Below are 22,119 nucleotides of genomic sequence, written 5' to 3' on the forward strand. Positions count from 1 at the left end.
CTGGTAGTGACTGCAAATTGATGAAATGTGGCTAATTTAGCAGGCAGAACTGGAACTTACCCACCAAATAGTGCACCACCATTCACTTCGAAAACGTCCTTAATGACCAAACTGTTTCCCGCGCATTGTGCGTATTTGTGTGATCAAAGGGGGGGTGGTATGTATAAGCGAGCATCGTTCCAGGTAAGCGACGGTTGATAACTACGCTCGCTTATCTGTCTCCATCAATGCTTATTTTATCTCCCAATGCCTCCTTTCTGTAATTTTTAAATTTTATTTTCCGCATTTCTTGATAGACAACATGAAACATCACGGAAACGGAGCAGGTGGCATACAAAATTTCTTTCTATGGCCCTATGTGCGACAACTAAACTAGCGATACAAGCGGGTGAGAGTCATAAAACTTATGCCAAGAATCTGCAGGTTTTAAATAAGGTTTCGTCCACTCGTTCAGAGTCCAGATGTTAAAACTAACGCCGTTCATATACACGCGTCTAAAAGCGACAATCACTTTGATACTGTATTTATTATTAGCAGTTTAGTTCTACGCCTTTTTGCTTTTTAAATGCGAAACATTTCTTAGCTTACTGCAGGTACTTTGAGCATCTATCTATCTATCTCTGATTGATTGATATGTGGGGTTTAACGTCCCAAAACCACCATATGATTATGACAGACGCCGTAGTGGAGGGCTCCGGTAATTTCGACCACCTGGGGTTCTTTAACGTGCACCCAAATCTGAGCACACGGGCCTACAACATTTCCGCCTCCATCGGAAATGCAGCCGCCGCAGCCGGGATTCGAACCCGCGACCTGCGGGTCAGCAGCCGAGTACCTTAGCCACTAGACCACCGCGGCGGGGCATCTATCTATCTCTATCTATCTATCTCTATCTATATATCTATCTATATCTATCTATCTATATCTATCTATCTATCTATCTATCTATCTATCTATCTATCTATCTATCTATCTATCTATCTATCTATCTATCTATCTATCTATCTATCTATCTGTCTATCTGTCTGTCTGTCTGTCTGTCTGTCTATCTATCTATCTATCTATCTATCTATCTATCTATCTATCTATCTATCTATCTATCTATCTATCTATCTATCTATCTATCTATCTATCTATCTATCTATCCGCCTACGCCTGGGTGCTCTTGTGATCACCCCTTTAACTTGGTGTAAATCACTATTATTATGGGAGGGTAAGATTGTTTGACGAATAATGACTCTGGTCATGGCATGAATAATGTCACAATCCCGTCACGTACATCTTCAAATGCATTCTGACAGACGTGTGCTGGTATGTCACGTACGCTGACACGTATGCTGGTATGTGTCACAGGTAAATGACGGTCTATATGTACCCAGGCACGGTGATTACTGCCATGGTCAATTTTAACGCGTGAGCGTTAAGAAGAAGCTGACAACGGCAGCGTTGAACTGACGAATGCAAAGAAAATATCAGGGTCTCATAATGAACCGAACCCCGCAATTCTGCGTGGCCATTAAGCATTATAATGGACAAATTTCTTGAAACGCGTATGACAAATATCCAATATTCTCGTATAATCATACGAGAACACATATGCTTTATATGCGTTCATAGGAGATCATTGGATCACACAGCCCATATAAAAACTTTGTGTATTGTGCATGTACATGTAAGAATATGCAGATGACAGGTTTCGGCAAGTGTGGTTAGGTTGCTTGTTTTTGCTTCCTATTCAACAAAAAAAGATATCGGACCTACGATATTCACACCGCTACATTACTTCTGAAAATGCGGGTACAGTCGTTTGTTAAGGGCTGAACTTGTTCGTATTGAGTTCAAGTGCCTCAATTGTGGCACAACACTCGTAAAAGAAACCGAGACGGGCAGACACTGCCACAAGACGTTAGACAGCACAATCATTGGCATTTAATTGTGCCGTACGCTCAGCTGACTCGTATTTACAATGGCTCCCCGCCAACTACGTTCAACACTTTGCAGCCAGGAAGGGGGGGGGGGAGTTGTGGGGGTTTCGATTTCCTTCCTGTAAATTTCAATTTTGCCTTGTGTAAGTGTACGCGCAGTTGAACGCCCGCACTAAGTATATAAAATATGGCTGACCCCCTGTTCCTTCCGGCCCCTCCTCCAAATTTACACAATATCCATGGAGTGAATGATGATGAGTAGGGCGAGGCGTCCGTCCGTCCTTCTGTCTGTCTGTCTGTTGCTATGCCTGGCAGTCCAACCCGAACTGCTTTGCTTCTGCAAAGTATTCAAGCTGGTATCGCCTAATGCAAGTGGCGTCAACATCGATAGACTGGCTGATGCAGCTAGCGTCAAAACCAGCGAGCGAGCGACTGTAGCCGTACCGTACGTTAGGCAAAACGTTAGGCCTACGTCATCATCGCCCGCGTGCGAAGTTCGTAGCGAAAAACATCATTATTAATATAAGTAGAATATCAGAGCCGTTTGCACTGAATCTCGGTCGTGGCCGATTGAATAAGATAGTATTAATGTATTTCACTGCACATATCCGAAGCTCAGAACGCGGATATTAAGAGTTCCAAGTGTGTTCCAGTACGCTGAAATTCACTATAGTGAGCGCTGGGAACACTTTTTGTTAGTCGTCTCTAACGTCTCAAAAAACAAATGCAGTACGTTTTACTTCAATATGTGTGGTTATTAAGTAGTACTATTCACTGGCGGTGTGCCGGCGCGTCTAAATGTGAGCAGCAGTATAACCTCGTTTTACTCTCTCATGCCCGAAGAATATATGGGCATTCCACTCTCTCAGAGGGAGGTAGAGTATAGCAAGCAGTTTCACTCTGTCATTTCATACAGAGTAAAAATGAATTTAACTCTTATCTGATGCTCTGCGAGAGTAGAAGCCAAAGTCTTTAGAATTACTTGGCCTTTTTACTTCTGCGATATCCTCCGCAGTTTTTAAAGTGCAGACATTCGGGTCAGCAATCGAGCATCGTAATCAATAAAGAAAAAAAATCGTCAGGAAGTTTGGGATGGCAGCTTGCGATGATGGCAAAATAGAAATTACAGCATATCTACGGAGTGAATCATGATGAGTGTGTCGAAGCGTCCGTCCGTCCGTGCATCCATCCATCCATGCTTCCGTCCGCCCGTGCATCCGGCCTTAATTGTGGGAGATGATTTAGGCTCCAACCAAAAAGTTTTGAAGAAACCCGACGTTTCGAAACAGACTTGGTTCCTTCCTCAGGGGTGACTGCGGGGCTACGTAGGAGCGGCGTCTTCAAAGCACTCGCGGGGTGCATAATGACCTCTCTCTCTCTCTCATTTTGCCGTGGAGCGCAGTCCATGTGTATACACTGGGGGAAGGGTGCCGAGAGAGTGGTTGATGTTATGTGGCACGACTCGAGTAATAACCTCATCCTCCAGTTCGGCTCGCTTTCAAGGATGGCCGTCGCTTCAAAATTTATCCGGTGATCCAACGTGGCAGCATGTTCGGCGACTGCGCTGCGCTCTTTGTACAGCTTCCGCACATCGTTGGCCTGTTGCTTCACTCGTTCCAGTAGGTTTTTCGTCTCGCCGATATGCGAAGAGAGGCACTCGGCGCACGGAATTTTGTAAACGACACCGAGGGTCCTGTCCATTGTTGGCCGGTTTTTCGGGCGGGGGAGGAGGCGGCCCAGCGTATACACTGCGAACACTGCGCCGTGCTCCCGACTGGGTTGCAGAAATTAGATGCCTTTTCTCATCTTCTAACCACTACCACCACCACCTTCTTGAAGATCCGTGCCAACATCTCGCTGGGTCCCTGAACGTATAGGACCGGTACGCGTTTTGGGGGGCTGTCAATTAAGGTTGATTGGGGTTTTCGTATCCTCTGTTGCTCTGCGCGGCAGGTGGCGGCTCGAATGAAGTTTTTTGGGTATTCGTTTTTTTTTCTGAGGTCCACAATGGCGCGGGCCTCTTCTTTTGGTTGGAGTTTAAATCATCTCCCAGTTTCATACCGAACCAGACAGACTTCTGTCGAATGTTTACATTCAGGCCTTAATTGTGTTCGTCCGTCCATGCTTCTGTCTGTGCGTTCGTGCATCCATCCGTCTATCCGTGCGTTCTATTGCACACACTTCTATCGGACCAACGCCTTCTAGGAAATGCGACGAGAAATCGTGCTGAGACTGCGCCATTTTTTATACTGTTCGAAAGATACTGCCAGTTACGCCTGACGCAGGACAAGGCTAGACTAAGAGGAGCTTCGCCCGTAAAAAAAAAAAAAGACATAAACACCGGTTGTGTGCTCGAGCCGACGTTTCGACGAGTCTTCTTCAAGACTACAAGTTCTAGTCGACGTTTTGACAGGTTTCAACAAGTCCTCTTCAAGGCCTTGAAGAAAAGCCCATGGACTGTCGAAACTTCGGCTCACAAGCCCTGTTTACTGTTTTTTTTTTCATAGACCAACGGTGGCGGGTCTGCTTGTGCAGGTGGTGAACCCGACGGACGAGAGTGTGCTCTGTCGCGTCGAGAGCGCTTCTGCCGAGGACGTCGATCGGGCGGTGTCGGCGGCTAAGGCGGCCTTCGAGCAGGGCGAGTGGGGCCGCATGAGCGCCCGCGACCGAGGTCGCCTCCTTCTGCGGCTTGCCGACCTGATGGAGCAGCAGCGCGAGGACCTGGCCACCATCGAGTCGCTCGACTCAGGCGCCGTCTACACGCTCGCCCTGAAGACGCACGTGGGCATGTCCATCGACGTGTTTCGCTACTTTGCCGGCTGGTGCGACAAGGTGCAAGGGAGCACGGTGCCCGTGAGCCACGCGAGGCCGCGCAAAAACCTCACCTTCACCCGCTGGGAGCCCATAGGGTGAGATCATATAGTGTCACGTGGGTTGTGACGTTAACGAAGATGAAACTGTTTATTAGGCCGCACTTGTGGCTGGTAAACGGAAAGTCTGATTACAGAACAGAGCGTCGGCCATCGATCAACTCACAAGCGGTGATGTGCGTCGGCATTTACACACGTGCTGTCAAATGTTCCACCGTTATCGCCAGCAGCCGCGTATGTTGGTGATGTGCGCGTATAATCGCATCGGAAGGTTCTAAGATTATCTCGGTGCTTCTCAGTTCACCGGTGTCGTTTGCGCAGGGCAGTACTCACACGTGTAATTAAGGGATAACAAAACTTGACAAAACGGTCTGGAAATACGCATATCGAACCAGAGATAAGAATCCCGAATGCATCATATATAGGGAGGACAGGCTCAAGTTTGCGCAGCACCATTCACCACCCTAGCGGAAAGAGGGCAAAGCTCCGGTTGCTCGAACGGGCCGCGCTTGCTGGGTTTTTCCATTGCGTGCACGGAAAACGTGTTCCATGGAGCGCTTATATCGCATTTTGCACGCTATGGGCAGCGCTCCTTCGTCATTCTGGAAAGCAATACGCACTACTGCTGCATTGTGAGCTGTTACAAAAGTTTAAACGTGACGGAGACCTGAAAACTGCCCGTCGAATTTTATCGTTTCCAACGGAAGCAGTGCGAGAAGCAAAGGCGTCAATATACACCGCGGTCTCGTTACCTTGAAAAATTTTTGTGATGTACAGTGCTATAAACTAATAATTAACTGAAAGAAACGCGTTGACCGGACTCATAATCAAAGAAAGCATGTATGTAAAAAAAAACAGCAAATAGACAACCACTGCATACATTTCGTGATTGGGCTCTGGCTTTCCGAGACAACCATAGGTAGTGTAAAATCGGTGAAGCTTGCTAGCTTAATACACTTAAAATACCGTACTGTGAGCCCTGCAAGTGTTATATTCAGCTGATATGGCTGCAGACTTTTCATCGCCGCTCAGTGTAAACAGATTTGTGCTGCTGGTTCGCGCTGAGCAGTCATACGTACATGTCTTGCAAGCAACACTCACCGATAGGTTAGCATGATTACCTGTCACAATGCTAGGATCGAAGTCATGAGTTCGATTCCCGCATACGACAGCTCCATTTCTAAGACAGCTCCATCCTCCAAGCCAATTTATTTGGTATATAAGTTAACTTAAACGTGGGAGTGTTAGTCAGCGCCATCTGCAGCCATGGCGGCGAGTGTGGCACACTGTTTATGAGCCTGTGTGGCGTCACGTAGCACGTGAACTTATTACGAGCTGGTAGCTGACCAATAGTCCCTCGTACACAACCTAAGGCACCAAGTCTGCCAGTACGAGACCTTCGTTAATGAATAAGTGAAAGAAGTGTATACTTAAGGGCTCGTTATTCCGTGTTTTGACACAATATTAATGATATCTAACCGACAATAATGCTAAAGAACGTATAGGGGAAGTTATTAGACCGAATTGTAATGTAAAAACGTTCTTCGACGACGGCTCAGCGCTGCGTAAGGTTGTGCCTTTTCTATCGCGATTTTTTTGCGCCGTTTCTCCTATACGATATGAACAACCAACTAGCCGACAAGTTCACCTTTAAACTTAAGGCGATTCCGGGCAAACGGCGAGGGAATGAACATGCCGTGAAGATGCCGAGAAGTGTCGTAGTGGTTAATTTTGAAGTGTTGGTCGTGATTAATTCTTTTGCTGCTTGTGCACCACTTGTTGGAGTAACTTCACAAAGCGACTCAAGTTCTTCTTTTTAAGACAGTGCTCGGGAGCCACGACTACACCAACGTGCACATGCAGTGTTAATCTTCCATGCGCAGTGTGTGCGGCATCATCACGCCCTGGAACTACCCGCTCATGATGGTGGCGTGGAAGAGCGCCGCCTGCCTCGCCGCGGGCAACACCCTGGTGCTGAAGCCCGCCCAGGTGTGTCCGCTCACGGCACTCAAGCTCGCCGAGCTCACGCTGCGCGCCGGCATCCCGCCGGGCGTCTTCAACGTTCTCACAGGATCCGGCACCATCGTCGGACAAGCCATGTGCGGTCACCCTTTGCTCAGAAAGGTACCCCCATATTCCTATTACACGAGCAGCTTGGTGAAACTTGGGGTAGTTGGTTTATACCACACGAAAATTTCTAGACGAAAATCGACGAGAAAAACATTACATCGACACGGTCGGCCACTCTCCATGCAAATGCATGATAAAGAGAGGCACTTTCCGAAAAAATTCAAACTCAGCTGATCGCAGCACAACCGACGTGTTACTAATGCCGGTATCCTTTTTGTTTCTTATGGTGTAGTGCGCATCTAGCATCTCTCACTCTTTGCTCTTCCGAAAATGGTCATATTGACAAATCTTGCCACACAATCACACGCGTTGCACTGCATAGGCAAACGTGCAGAAAGATTCTTCTTGATCGATGCTCTCTCCTCGCTCGATCGTTTAGCATCTGGCAGTCTGGCGTATCCCTTCCACAGGAGGGCTGAATGTCGTAAACAACTCTTTCGCACAGGTGACGTAAGGCCTCGCATGTCTCTTACTCATGATGGGATTCTTGCAACGTGCTCTTTTTACACGTGGAAGTTCATTCTAGGACAATAATATAAGTAGGCAGAAAATGTCAGGCACTGATCGTCCTGTTAGGGTGGCTTCTTTTAAAACCATTTATTATTCGTTTTAAGGTGGCGTTCACTGGATCCACAGAGGTCGGCCGCGCCATCATGTCGAGCTGCGCAGCACCGTACCTCAAACGCGTCTCACTCGAACTCGGAGGCAAGTCGCCGCTCATCATATTCGCCGACTGCGACTTGGACCTCGCCGTGCGCCAGGGCCTGAACAGCGTCTTCTTCAACAAGGGCGAGAACTGCATCGCCGCCGGCCGCCTGTTCGTCGAGGACTCCCTGCACGACCGCTTCGTGGAGCGTGTTGTGGCCGAGGCCCGCAAGATTGTCACTGGCGACCCACTGGAGCGCAGCACCTGGCACGGTCCGCAGAACCACAAGCAGCACCTGGAGAAGCTCATCGACTACGTGCACAGGGCCGTGGCCGAGGGCGCCCGCCTGGTCCACGGAGGTCGGAGGCTGCCTAGGCCCGGTCTCTTCCTCGAGCCGACCATCATCGTGGACGTGGAGGACCACATGGCGGCCGCCAAGGAGGAGTCGTTCGGCCCCATCATGCTCGTCTCTCGCTTCCGCGACGGCGATGTCGAGGGCGTGCTGCGGCGTGCCAATGCCACCGAGTACGGACTAGCGTCGGGTGTCTTCACGCGCGACCTGAGCAAGGCGTTGCGCGTGGCGGACGCCCTGCAGGCCGGCACGTGCTTCATCAACTGCTACAACAAAACTGACGTGGCGGCGCCTTTCGGCGGCTTCAAGCAGTCCGGCTATGGCAAGGACTTGGGTCACGAGGCGCTTAAGGACTATCTGCAACTCAAGTGTGTCACCGTCGAGTACTAGCAGCGCACCGCCGGGTGGCCCAGCGCTAATTTGACATTTTAATGCGAAACGATTACTTCCGTTTTGAATCAAAGAAATATGCCCCACATATATAGGGACTGCCTTTTATATTAGGTTGTGCTCAAAAAGGACGAGTGTATTCGCTTAGACACGAAAGCCAAGGATCTATGTTTGCCACGAGAAAAATGCGACGCATGTGTTCCAGGGGCCACTTTTCGACTGTCCCTCGTGATCCGACCTTTCCTACTATTAGTAAATTGAGCGCGTGCATTTCGTGGCAATAAATTGATATTCACTACATTTACACTCCGTGTTTGCTTCAGCACTACGCAACGTAAGCAGAACAATCATTCGGCGGTAGAACTGAAGGCGGGCGAGTCGTTCATCGTTGTGTTGCGCACAAATTGAAAACACAAATAGAAGGGAACAGGACAAGCGCTGGTCTAACTGAAAATTTACCTGAAAGGATGCGTATACGAACAAACCATGCGCCACGCAAAATTACATGCACATGATCGATGAAATAGATTTCTTGTTCTGATAGTGTAACAAATGGCTGGTTAACGCCATTGCCAACACACTCCGTCTTGTGGTATGCCTCAGCTATCTCACGTATGCGTTGATTATGATCTGGAGGCGGAAATGTTGTAGGCCCGTGTGCTCAGATTTGGGTGCACGTTAAAGAACCCCAGGTGGTCTAAATTTCCGGAGCCCTCCACTACGGCGTCTCTCATAATCATATAGTGGTTTTGGGACGTTAAACCTTACATATCAATCAATCAATTGATTATGATGGCGATCGATGATCGTGGTCTGAGCTAAGGACGGCGTGCAACTGCAACCACGGCAATGGCTGGCGAAGTAAGATGCAACGCTTTTCAAGAAAAAATAGTGATGCTCTCGCAGCCTGATATTGACACATCTGGAAGCCTTTCCGATGTGTACACTGCAGCACGTGCATGGTATTTTATATACTACCCCAATAGAACTTGTCCTGCTCCCCCCCCCCTTTTTTTTAATTTATGCGCTACCATACGATGGGTATGCCACATTCCACACTATGTGGCGGTAAAGGGGCCGAAGTAAACAGAAATGAGTGGAACACACTCACTAGCTACAGCCACAAGAGCTGAAGGGTTCATTTAACGTTTCGAGACCGAAGTCCACGGTCTTCGTCTGGGATCACTGTAAAAGGCGTGGGGAGAGAGAGCAAAAGGAATAAATGAATATAGAAGATTCGGTTAGAAACCGGTTAAAAGCGGATCTCTCAGAGGCCACTTAGAAAGAAACAACTGGTTGAAATCTGCCACGGTAGGCGCTGCATATCGCAGGCTGCTCACAAGAAAAGTCTTCTCTTTCATTGGACTCCTTTGATTAATTTTCAGTAACTGTACTTGCCGGTAATTCGTCATCGTATGCACTGATATCATACGAAAGCAATAGGACTCTCTATTTGAACCACGACAATCGGTTTCGCCATGTATCTGGCGTTGCCGCTGGGGCATTTCATTTCCTTCAAACAGATTAAACTGTCTTGCGCGTTCTCCTAATTATCGATGATTATTAGTGAGCACGTCCCCCCAATCGTCAATGCAAGCACTATCAAGAACGCTGCTTCATTAAATGACTCTGCAAATCCGTCCAAATGAGCAGCAGCAGTCGGAGTCAACAAGTTGACCTTCGACGACAATATTGCACTGCTTCCGTGTCACCCATTGGTCGTATAATGCATGTGAAGAGATGATGTGCTTCTCGCGCACTTCTATTCTCGGGCCTCGTAGAGATGTGGGTGTCACGAATGCGCTACATTATTTCGCTTCATTTATTTGAAAATTTCGCAAAATGCCGTCGAAGGAGACAAAAAGACAGTGTCTTCTGACTTGTCCCACTCTTCGTGAGGCACTTGAGGCCGGTGCAGCAGGGCAACGCATGGAAATACACAGTAATGCGTACACAAACAACAAATAAACGAACAATTATTGTAAGACAAAGATACAAGCAGAGCTGTTTCTCACCAAGAAATACAAAATGCATCCTGATCAGCATCGTTTGCAATGCGGGCTTAATTAAATGCAATACGGAACACATTAAATACATTGAACACCAATGAGCATATTAACCAATGAACCCAATAAATAAGCTCAGCACATCCCAGACAGAATCACGTTAAATTTATTATTCGTTTCCTGAATTGTGTAATGTTCATAGTCCCCCTAACGGATTCAATTAAGTCAGGAATCTTGTTGTTAACAGTTATAGGGCACATTAGCCCGACCAAAGCAACAGTACGCAAATTACTATGACAATATATATATTAAAACATTGGCACTTTCTAATTTTCTTATGCCTAGTTGGGTGCTCTGGGGATGGCGGTATATATTGCATACACGGGTACATTACGGATTTTCAAAATCTTCATTGCGCGGCGTTTGAGGAATGACGAGGCAGGTACAAGGGTACATGACACACTTGGAGTCCACTTAGACGCTTGGACACCGTAATGAGTACGCCACCATTTTGCGTTGGCGGTCGTTATATATGGAAGAAAAGAAATAATCAACTTTATTTCCCTATGACATCGCATTAGCGTCCTCTGTAGAGATGTTGCACGACGGAGGCGAATGGCGCAGCTGCCAGCGCCTGAACGACGAGCTGCAGCACTAGGCTCTCCGTGCCCAGCGCCTGCGCCAGCGCCTGGCGGCCGTAGTTCGAGCGCAGTCCCAGAACCATGGCAGCTGTGGCGAACCCGTGCGCCGACAGGCCCATCGCACGGTGGACGCGCCGCAGCATGTGGTACTTCAACCATGGGTACTGCTTGCCCACCTACGCCACGGTGACAACGATTAGCCATGAAACCGGGCATTTTTTGTCTGCTTTCCTGGATATAGCCAGCGAAGACCATATTAGGATTGATCAACATACTCTGTTCGAAATACGGTAGGAAAGGGGAAGCTTGCAATGAAAAAAATCAGCAGAAAGACAAGTCTTGAAGAGTCCACTTGCGGCACACAACCCCTCAATAGAACTTGTTCTTGGGATAATTAGTCATTTTTCTCGGATGGAAGAGGAAGTGAATGTATGAGAACTTGTGGGAGTACAAAGCGCGCTAAATTTCTTACAACACGACCCATGTTTACAGCTCTTCAGATGCGAAGCAGTTTAGGGTCGAGCTCGATCCGGTGTTTGCGGCGTATGCGCGTCCACTCCCCCACGCTCCCTCTCCCCTTCTCTCCTCGCAATACCGCGACGCAGCCAGCGGCGAGTTTCTTGATTGAAAAAAAAAAAAAACCGACTGCTCGCGCTGCTAAACCATTCACTGGCCATATATAGGCCCCGGATCCTGACCTTCAAGGAAGTGCGGATGGGATATTTCTTCTGTGCGTTGTTGAACAATAAAAATTCCTAGCGTGCGCGCAAAAGCGGACTGCGGGTCTCCAAGCGGACTCTTCTGTCTCCAATTAGCAGCGATTGGCATGTTCCAGTAGGAAACACCGGTCCATAACTGCGTGCTCTGCGCCTCTTTCCTGCGCAACGCCGCGATGAGCGCCAGCGTCGCCGCCAGCGTAGGCGTGAGCGACAGCTGCTTCGCATCTACACATGGTTCCCTTTAGCGGGAGAACGTGTAATTTTTTCATTACATTATTAGACAACAAAGAATTAACTGCAAAATTTGTGCACAGTATGTTGTGGGAACTAGTTGGTTATAGACATTATTTTGAGAACAAAGACTACTATGGACGCAAGACGCACTTACACCATACCACCACACCATAGTCACTAGCGCACGCCACAAGTTGAAGATTTGAGAGAGTTGCTGTCAAGTATAGACGTGCACGTACACTCTTCATGCCATACGACTCGACCTAGTTGCGTTTTATAAAAGCATCACGAATATTCGAACACGTCCGCGCCCTGTTGGGTGAGGTGCGCTTGGTGGTGTTTGCCTACAGACACGCTGCAGCCGTGCTAAACATTAAGACCCCAAAATAAGTGGGTGAAGCGGCCGACACTTGCCTTACGGAGCCTGCCAAGTGAACCCAAAATGAAGCCCAATTCATAACTCCATTAAACAGGACTTGGCGGCGACCCTGCTCAGAGCAACACTAATCCACCGAGCTCGGGCGGCAGCTCCGGATAATGACGTCACGAACTAGGGATGTCGACCAACTCGGTCGGGATGAGGGCTGTGTAGCTTCAACTAAGCTGTTTCTTCCAGGCTCGCTTTGCGGTGTGCTAGATCGAGTGAACCTGCTACAGTACGTTAGTTAGACTAATTCAGAATAGTAGCGCAAAGAAGCACACGGACAGGTCAAGACGGGACATTTCAAGTAATCGACACTGCATGAAAGAACGAAAGGGGTGGGGGTCTAGCAGAGGCACACCAAGGCAATCGGCCCAACAAAGGCTGCTGACGCAACAAAAATACCATTTCCGATGAACAGGTTGAAGGGGAATTTACAGCGTCTCTATTCTTAATTTCTACAGCTTGAATAATTTCTCTCGTGAACTGGTGAGATTTTTTTTTTTTGGCCAGCGTATGCAAGTGGCTGAACAGGGGCTTGCAACAGCAACGGGCACAATGCGCGGCTAGGTGGCCATACAGGGTGAATTTCTCGACATTGCACTTGTGCTCTCGCAAGCGATCATTCATGCAGCTGCCTATCTGGCCCACATAATTTTTGCCACTGCGAGCGGGATACGATAAACAACTTTTCCACGCAAGGTTATCTCACCCTCACTTTTGCTAGCAGGCATGCTGGTGTTACGAGCCGAGAAGCGAAAAACCCCTCCTTTCATATTTATCTGCTCATTCACAGTTCGTCAAGCGAGGAATAAGAATGACTTCCAATAATGCCCTTTAGAAGTTGTGGGGACCTGTGGCACGCCCCCGACCATTTCGCGGCCGCTCCCTTTCCGAGACGGGAGCTCTGGTGACGGCCCATGGCGATAGATGGCTCAACGCGCGGGCGTGTTCTCGGGGATTGCGAGAATTGGCGAGGCCAAGTCACGTGCGCGCCGGAAAGGGTCTCTCCTCCTTAGGCGCAAGTGCCGAAAAACTCACCCTGTATAATCCCCTCGTTGCGCAGTGTGCCCGCTGCGAAGCCTCTGTTCAACCACGCGCATGCGCTGACCAAAAATATATATATAAATGACCAGCCCACGAGAGAAATTATTGAAGCTGCAGAAGTTGAGCATATATACGCTGTAAGTTCTCCTTCAATCTGTTGATCGAAAATGGTATTTTCGTCACCTCAGCCGTCTGTCTCGTTTGTTGGGCCGATTGCCTAGTGTGTCTCTTCTCCACCCCACCCCCCCCCCCCCCTTTCCTCCTTTATGCATGCAGTAGTGATCACGTGCAATAAACTGAGCGCTGTGTCGCATCTTGACCTGTCCGCGAGCTTCTTTGCGCTACTAATTATGCCCTACCAACTGGCCCATTAGTCTATGTTCGATTCGTCGTCAAACAATAAGTTATAGGTGCACGCAAAGACGAAGGCGGGCAATGCACGAGTAAAGAGATAAAGGAAATCAGCTGGACTCACGGTGGACGTGCGCAGCGTCAGGGCCGCCACTCCGACAATCCCTTCGACCAGGCTGAGCAGCAGGGCGGCCAGTCCCGTCCACGCGTGCCACGTGGTGAAGTGCGCTTTGTTCAAGCCGGCCTTGTGGACGAAGGCAGCCACACAGGCGAGCAAGGCACACGCTATGGCCGCCGCCTGCAGCGCCCAGTGCAGTCGCGTTCGGCCAAGGCGCACCAACAGCACAGCCGGATGGGTGACCAGGCCGAACTGCGCGTCCGTCGATTTCTACGTAACTTGAATAAAGGGGCAGATTTCTACAGTGACGGATACATGTATGTGCACCTTAGCAATTCGACGGAACAAACACGAGAACCACGCAAACATGATGGGCGCTAATCTTGTTATCTTTCTTATCGCGTGTACCCATGCAGTTTTACGATAAGGCTTTCTAGGTTTACTTGGTCATGTGAGGTGCTTGGAACAGTTCAGAAAACAGGTGGGGATGGCATTAATGGATAGAAAACGCCTTTTTGGCGCGTCAAGTAGCACCCTTCTCTTAAAGTCCACACGACATGCGGTTATGAGTCTTTTCAAGAATGCTTAGCGAAGTTAGAGTGAGTATACCTTAGGCCGCGTTCACATTGAGCATTCCGGCCGCCGAAAGTGCTCCGAATCCGATTCGGCGGCGGCGAGATCCGCCGAAAGGACGCTCTCCGCGCCGGACGCTCTCGGACTGAATTTTGCAGCGTGTGCCGCCGAACCAGTCACCGTGAACCAATAGGAGCGCTAGTCAAATAATTTTGATTATTGCGTCCAAACCGTACTCACTTGTCATGTCGCAGTGCACGTACTCGCTCGCTGGATTCCGTGCCGACCGGTTGTGTCCTCGCGATCTCCAACGTCAGCGTAGCTCTGGCCGACTGGGCTAGCCCTACGTCATCTCCTGACGCCGATCTGCAACTACAGCGCAGCTCTGACCTACTGGACCTGCCCTACGCCACCTCCTGACACCGACAAGAGCTCTCGCAAGTGGTGCCCCGTCCTCGGACTCCTGTGAACGTGTTTCCATCTTTCCTATCTCTCCTATGCCCTCGATGTGTCCTCGCTCGCTGGCTTAGCGCATCTTTCTCTCTATATATACTTTTAATCCTTTTTTTTAACCCCCCCTCACCTCCATCCTTTGTGAGCTACTGTTGAGGTGTCGCTCCTTTATACAGACAGTTACAGGGCTCACTTCTCTTTTCCTTTCTCTCTTAGAATGACTTTGTCGCAGTGCACGTAACTGAATGTTGTAAACAACGGAAGCTTAACCCACTCTGTGCCTACTTCACGTCCCTATTTCATGGAAGAGGTGAACGAGCTCGTCATTGGCGTAAGATATTCGCGGTCTTGCAGAGCAAGACAAACCCACAAACACCGCTGGCGCCCGGGGTTTTTCTGCTCTTCATGCATTACAAGACAGCGACTTGCCAGTCAAGTAAGCAGTACTGCTTCTTCTTGCTTCCTGCGTAGGAGAATCATCGGAGTGTAGACCACCGGATATCGTAGTGGCGTTTGTGAGCCGCGACAACAACCTGTGGACAAGGCATCTGTCCCGCATTCGCCCCGTGGTAGATGGCATATTCGGCGGCGCGGGGTGCGCGTAGTGCGAACGAAGCTGCTATTTGGTGGCAGGGGAATTCTGGCCGCTGTAAAAAGCGGATGCTTCAGTGCGAACTAGGGGTTAGAGCTCCGTCTGTTCACAGAATCACGGAACACTATAGTCCTCTAGGCGACCCCTGCAGGACAACACTTTGACGATAGGGACACGCTCCGCACAAGCCAGAACGACAATTCGGCACTCGTTTCTATCCGTTTGGGACGCCTTTCAGCGATTCGATGCCACCATCGTCCTCAGAAGAGCATAAAAACACACGCGAACAAAAAAAAAAACATGGCTGCAAAACAGCGCAGCTGCACATACGAGCGAGAAGACGCAGAATCAGCAGCTCACACGTTGCTGCCGAGACGACTGACCCCGCTTTTCATAGCGCCATCTGAGAAGGCACCGACTAAGCCGCAAAAAAACTGATAAAGGCCCGAACATAATCCGCGTGAACGGGGATTGAACATTTCAATGCTTGGGGGGGGGGGGGGATCATCACTTGTTCATCACACGCAAAAAGTCACAGCTTTGCCACAAATGCGAAGCAATAAACGACGTGCCCCACGTTTCTCACGCACAAATGACACACGAAACGTACTCACAGGTACAGATAAGCGTCTCAAAGATGCTCTTTTCGCAAACGGAGAGTGTGCAACGATTGCAGTGATGTTTCTGCGCTTGGTAACTACAAGAGAATCGTTCCGGTGTGCGATGATAATTGGTCACGCCATACGAAGAAACAAGACTCTATTTACATTATTTACGCACAACAGTTCGAAGATAGTCAATGGCGGACGCTTTCTTCTTTGTCTTCTTTCCTGAGCACTCACGGTTTCTTTTTGACATCTTCATCATCTTATCAAGGAAAGGCAAATATTCAATACGGTAAAAGCTCAAGGCGCATGATTGTCGCCGTCGCGAGATAAGCAAGCGCATGCGTGAACGTCCACCCTGTCCCCTCTCCGCGGGGCAAAGTACGCGTGGTAGATGAGAGCACGCGCCGCTGCGTCGTGACGATGTGGCCGTGCGCGCTCATTGCGCCTTTTCGCTGGTAATGCTGAAAACACGATAGTTCCCCACTAGATGCCAATCAAGAGCGGTAAGTGGTACATATAGAAAGCTTTCCGTTTGATCGCTGAAGGAGGTGCTCCTTCGTGGTTCAGTGTTTAACGCCGCGTACCCACAATTCAGTTGTTCGTTTCCGCGAACCGGACTCTCTTTCTTGATTATGTTCTTCCTTGCGTTAATTTTTCATATATATAGATACGTATATATATATATATATATATATATATATATATATATATATATATATATATATATATATATATATATATATATATATATATATATATATATATATATATATATATATATATATATATATATATATATATATATACGGTGAAACCACGCTGGCGGCAGAAATCCAGCCAAGAGTGTCTATTTCCATTTATTCTTTTCCCCATAATTCCGTTTCTTTTCCCCATAATTCCATTTCCTATTATTGATGTCGCAATAAAAGGAAATGGAATGCTCTGCGTGGCATAATCACCTTATCGTTGCAAGCGGATGCACAATCAGCTACCGCTTTGAATCAAGACTACTAGCGAGGCTTCAAGACCATCGCTTTTATTTTAGAGACGAAGCTCTTTAGGCCGTCGGTCGCTCCCTCCCCGCAGTCGTAGTATGTAGCCACTTCGAGTTTATGACTTGCTCAATAAATGGCGTCGTGTGTATAGTCTTTGGGAATAATATAACTAGATGTGCTAATGGTTTTCACAGCATATCCACGGAGTGAATGAAGATGAGTGGGGCGAGGCGTCCGTCCAACCGTCCGTCCCACCATTCGTGCTTCTATCCGCGCGTCCATGCTTCCGTCCGTACGTCTGTCCGTCCGACTCATAACCATTCCCTTCGTGGATATGCTGTGATTTTTTAGAGGCGAAGCCCCTCTTTGACTAGCTTTTGTAACGCTGTCCGTCCGTGTATCCATGCCAATGCGCCGGACCACGCTCGCTGCAGGTGTTGGGGCGGTGCCAAGTAGGTCACACCTTCCCTCGAAGTTCGCGGTAAAATCACTCCCTCCCTCGCCTGCCGCGCGCTTGGCGCGTGTCACCCTTCTCTCACTTAACCCTCTCCACCACTCGTAACGTTCGAGCGCACATCGGGTGGACAATCTCTCGGCTCGATTATCTGCGATGGGAAGGAGGACGCCGGAAAGCAAAGCTTCTTCGCCCACCGATACATGCGCCAAAGCGATTTGGCCTAACACGGCCGTCACTGGCGTTGCGGGGGTTAGCAGGGCCTATTGCGTTGGCGAATAACGAAGTCGCGCCTGCAACACCGACGAGGCGCGAGCCAGGAAAATAGAATGCAAGACAAACCCGGTCATTACCGGCGTTGCGAGGCTTAGCAGAGCCGATCGCGTTAGCGAATGGTGACGTCGCGCCTAAAACACAGACGAGGTCCGAACCAGGGAAGGCGAACGCAAGCGTCGGCTATGGAAGAGTGGAAGACCGACGACACCGACGAGGTGCGAGTCAAGCACGCCGATGGCGTTCGAGAATGGAGACGGCGCGCGGGTAACACCGACGAAACGCGAGCCAAGAAAGCCGAATCGCCTGCGCGCAAGCGACTACACTATCGCGTTCATTGCTTCGCCTTTGCGGCAAAGCTAGCTGTGACTTTTTTTTTTAACTGATACGTGCGACTCTCAATGTAACGCTTGTGAAATGATAAGGACTGCTATACTATTTAGGAGTAAGACGAATCGTAAGCAGGAAATGAGACAACTCATAAGACAAACTCACGAGCACAAATAAAAGTCAAGAATGAACACACAAATGCGAATCGTTGAAGTGCCGCGCCACAACAGCTGCCGTGTTTCCAAACGTAAGAACTTTCTATGGAAAAGAAATCTTTCTGGAAAACACTTACCGCTAAAACTGCGAGCGTGGGATGCCACGGGAACAAGAAGCCTGCAAATATGAGAAACCGACTCAGAAGCTGACACTCTTTATATGTAATATTTCAAATTTCAACAGTCGCTCGAAACAGACTGTCTTTGCTTTCTATTCGCCGAAATGCGGTGTAACAAAATGGCAGTAAAAAGAAAAAAAAAACGTGTGAACAAAGCGCGCTTCAGTTAAAGCTACTCAAATAAATAACCTGAGACCTACATTATGAAACTTTCTCATGCGAACGGGTGTGGAGAACGCGAGTAATTCACTTACCCAACACGTTCGCAACGGCCCGTATCCAGCGCTCTGGCCAGTCTGCTTCGCGAAAGCTGTGGAAATCAGTAGAACTGAAGTCTTTTACGTCAGTAGCAATTCAAAACACAACAGTAGCGTCGACAGAGGTCTTTTTTCGTACAGCGCGGAGCTGTTGCGTCTGCTTTTGTTTTCACCGTCGTTCTGGCGAGTAGACCGGCAAGCACTTCACGGAGCTTCGGATACGCGTGCTCCGATGGTGTAAGTAGCCACCGGTAGCACATACCCGAACAACGGTCCTTAGAATGCCCGCTGGATGGCGGCACTTGTATATGATGAATACATGATGGCAAGATGTGAGATGGCTGTATTTGGAGTGTTCACTAGATATAAGGACGGACGGACTGACGGACGCACAGACAGACAGACAGACAGGGGCGGACGGCTGCATTTCCGATGGAGGCGGAAATGTTGTAGGCCCGTGTGCTCAGATTTGAGTGCACGTTAAAGAACCCCAGGTGGTGGAAATTTCCGGAGTCCTTCACCACAGCGTCTCTCATAATCATATGGTGGTTTTGGGACGTTAAGCCTCACTTATGTATATAATCAAGCTCCCTGCACAAGCAAAAGGCGAAAACCCGAAATGTCTTCAATAAACAGTTTTAAAACGTGCTCCAAGAGTAGAACGGAGCAGGCGAGCTGTGGCCAAGAGCGCAAAAGTGAATGCCAGCGCGCTCCATCAGGAAAGTAAGTGTTTTTATTAATTTTATACGGAAATGGCACCATATTCTGGCACATTTTCGCATAAAAACAAAAAACCACTGAAGCGCACTGGCATTCACTTCTGCCCAGCTTGAGCTGCGCTCATCGGTTGTATTCGTACATACGGGACAACTGCTAGCGTTTTTGCATTTAGCGGCCATCTGTCGTAAGCACAAAAATACCTAAAGTTATAAACTGTCACATCGGATGTTTTGGAAACCCTGCTGCAGCTCTCTGCAAAAAATATCTTGGCTAGCTTCGTTGCTTCAGAAGCTTGTTAAACACGACTAACTAGGCGATTGAGCACGAAGCATGAAATAGTGTGACTTACTTCCTTCATTACTAAGCAACGTGCACTTTGTCGTGTCGTCATAGAGTGTGTCGGCATAATTTTGAACTCCGGCTAAATGGTAGCTGGGGCCCCTCTACTGTATACGTGTGTGTCTTACCTCATATAGAGGGCAAAATCCACTTTGGTTGAGCACGGTGCCATAGTAAGAGGAATATCGCGTTGTACAAGGCTGCCCGCAGAAAACAAGGTCATCGAAACGAGATGCCACGGACGTCACAGAGTTCCGCTTTTTCTTCTTCGTTCCCAGAGGCGAAGAGGGACGAATAAAGCCTCTCTTTTCTTTCTCTCTCCTGCCCCAAAAACAGCATCAGGATCGACGCCCCTTGACGCCATGCGGACTTCGCGAACAGGTTACGGCCACGTGGTGTTCGCCACTCAATAACTGTTTTCTCAGAACGCCAAGCGCTATAGAGCTACGCTGTTCCACAAAATTGTACAGTAAAATGCCACTTGAACGAACGCCAGTTAAACAAACTGTTCAATTAAATCCCTCGCCGAAGCGCCATTAGACCCAATGCTATCACATTTCAGTTTGACGAACATCTTTTGTGTCACCATCAAGGAGCGCAGCCAGAAATATTTTTCGGGGGGGGGGGGGTGGTTAACCATATTTTATGTCCTTGACCTCATGTTAATTTGACCGTCTGGATATAGACAGCGCTTTGTGTTATGGACACTATGCCACCTCTCGCGTTTGACATGCGCCACTCCGTGTACAGAAGAGGTTTCACGAGACTCCTATCACAAGAACAAGAACCGTTGTAGAGAAAGCACCAAGCTAAAGAAGCACTGACGAACAAGGACAAAATGTTTTGTTGCCCCGCAGTGTTGTGACGGAGAAGGCTTATGAGACATTTGGGCTCGGTTCACGACCACGGCAGTGCTAAGTGCACAAGCGCTAGAAAAGATTACTGCATTCTACGAATTAAGCATAAATGCTCATTAAAACTATGGGAAGATCACAAGTAAAAGGGCTCTGATTTCATTTCAACCACTGATGTTTTCTTCAGCTCCTGATGACAAGTTGCAACATATATATCTAATTCAGTTCAGCGAGCTTTTTTTCCTGGGGTCCCTAGAAGTTCGCTCACTTGAATGTTCAACGTTTACAAACTTTATAGCACGCGCACGAGAATAGCGCTTGGCGTTGAGGACAGTGTGCATGCTGTACGATGTCCTATCGGCATTTCTCTCCAGAGTGCCGATACACAACTTCTGCACAACTTCTGCTTCAATACGGACGCGTCTGCTGCGCACAATCTGTCCTTTGACCGCCAGGCGGGGTGCGCTCACTGCAGAAGTACAACTGATAATTAGGCGAGTTAGCATGTGTATCGATAATTACGAATCATTGCAACACATCACACAAAATCTTATTTTATGCAATAAAAATAGATTGAATATTTTTACCCTAACCCTTTCAAATATCATGCGTATACGTCCGTCAATCACCATGATCACTACCGTACCCAAATTGACCGTTTCTGAGCGCACGAGCGCCACCAGTGGGCGCTCAACGCCGCAGCCGCCGCATGAGCGCGGGCCCCGCGCTTCAGCTTTCCGCTTGCGCCGTGCCAGGACTTCTTGGTTAATTTCGCAAGGTGCAACATATTAATGCGTAATTCAAGCGCGAAGTCCCGTGTTTAAGAGAGTTGCTTGTCGGCCAAGTTGGTACATACTTAGTACTACCGTTTTCGACGTTTTGTGGTCTTTGTGGTTTACTCCAGTGTTTAGCTGCGATGGCCTTTCAGTGATTTCCATTGATACACTGTTGGACAGCAGGGCGGCTCAGAAGGGTCACCTGGTTTTGAAGCGAACGCTGTTACGAGATCACAACACGGTTAAAAATTAGGTTAAAAGAAAACTTATTACAGCGGGGCTCAAACGCGGGTCCGTTGGGTGCCTGTTCAGTATTATACCACTGAAGCACGCCGGTTTTTTTTTCTTTATTACCGGTTTTTCACGTGGTACATACATCAATATAGGTCGCCATGAACGATAATATACACAACCCAAGCGATAAAAAAACAGTCACAGACTTATTAGTGGTTACAGCGCTAAAATTTCTTCAGGTTCACCAGGGGCTCAAGCCTGGAGAGCCATTCCGGAACAAAGTCTTGTTGTTTGAGCATATATATGTATTGAGCAATAACCGATCATTCTAGCCCGCCATAGACAATGGAGGCCAAGCAGCATTATGAGATCAAAAGGCAGTCCATCGTCTTTTTCTCTGCTGTTTAAAACCTGATATCAAGTGAATGTAAGGGAAGCTCCTTTTTTAGAGTTCTCTGTAAAACATCCCAGAAGTAG

General features: G+C 48.4%; 3 protein-coding genes across 6 annotated transcripts in view; 1 reads left to right on the forward strand and 2 right to left on the reverse strand.

Annotated features, from left to right (window-relative positions):
* The window catches only part of LOC119163364 (cytosolic 10-formyltetrahydrofolate dehydrogenase), a 44,237-nt gene extending 35,618 nt beyond the window's left edge, over positions 1-8,619 (forward strand). For both annotated transcript variants that reach the window (XM_037415347.2, XM_075874382.1), the window contains exons 9-11: positions 4,461-4,834; positions 6,679-6,919; positions 7,540-8,619. In XM_037415347.2, coding sequence (XP_037271244.2) covers positions 4,461-4,834; positions 6,679-6,919; positions 7,540-8,313 — 1,389 coding nt within the window. In that variant the 3' untranslated portion in view covers positions 8,314-8,619. The remainder of the gene's footprint in view (positions 1-4,460; positions 4,835-6,678; positions 6,920-7,539) is intronic.
* shot (dystonin-like protein short stop) overlaps positions 1-22,119 on the reverse strand; it is a 710,700-nt gene that overhangs the window by 312,651 nt on the left and 375,930 nt on the right. The window lies entirely within an intron of this gene.
* The window catches only part of LOC119163366 (transmembrane reductase CYB561D2), a 29,990-nt gene continuing 17,988 nt past the window's right edge, over positions 10,118-22,119 (reverse strand). Inside the window, exons 2-4 of the mRNA XM_037415349.2 lie at positions 18,421-18,461; positions 13,857-14,102; positions 10,118-11,136 (exon numbers count right to left, since the gene is read on the reverse strand). Of these exons, the coding sequence (XP_037271246.2) occupies positions 10,897-11,136; positions 13,857-14,102; positions 18,421-18,461 (527 nt within the window). The 3' untranslated portion in view covers positions 10,118-10,896. The remainder of the gene's footprint in view (positions 11,137-13,856; positions 14,103-18,420; positions 18,462-22,119) is intronic.

This window comes from Rhipicephalus microplus, chromosome 9 (assembly GCF_043290135.1).
Source record: "Rhipicephalus microplus isolate Deutch F79 chromosome 9, USDA_Rmic, whole genome shotgun sequence".
Taxonomy (NCBI): Eukaryota; Metazoa; Arthropoda; class Arachnida; order Ixodida; family Ixodidae; genus Rhipicephalus; species Rhipicephalus microplus.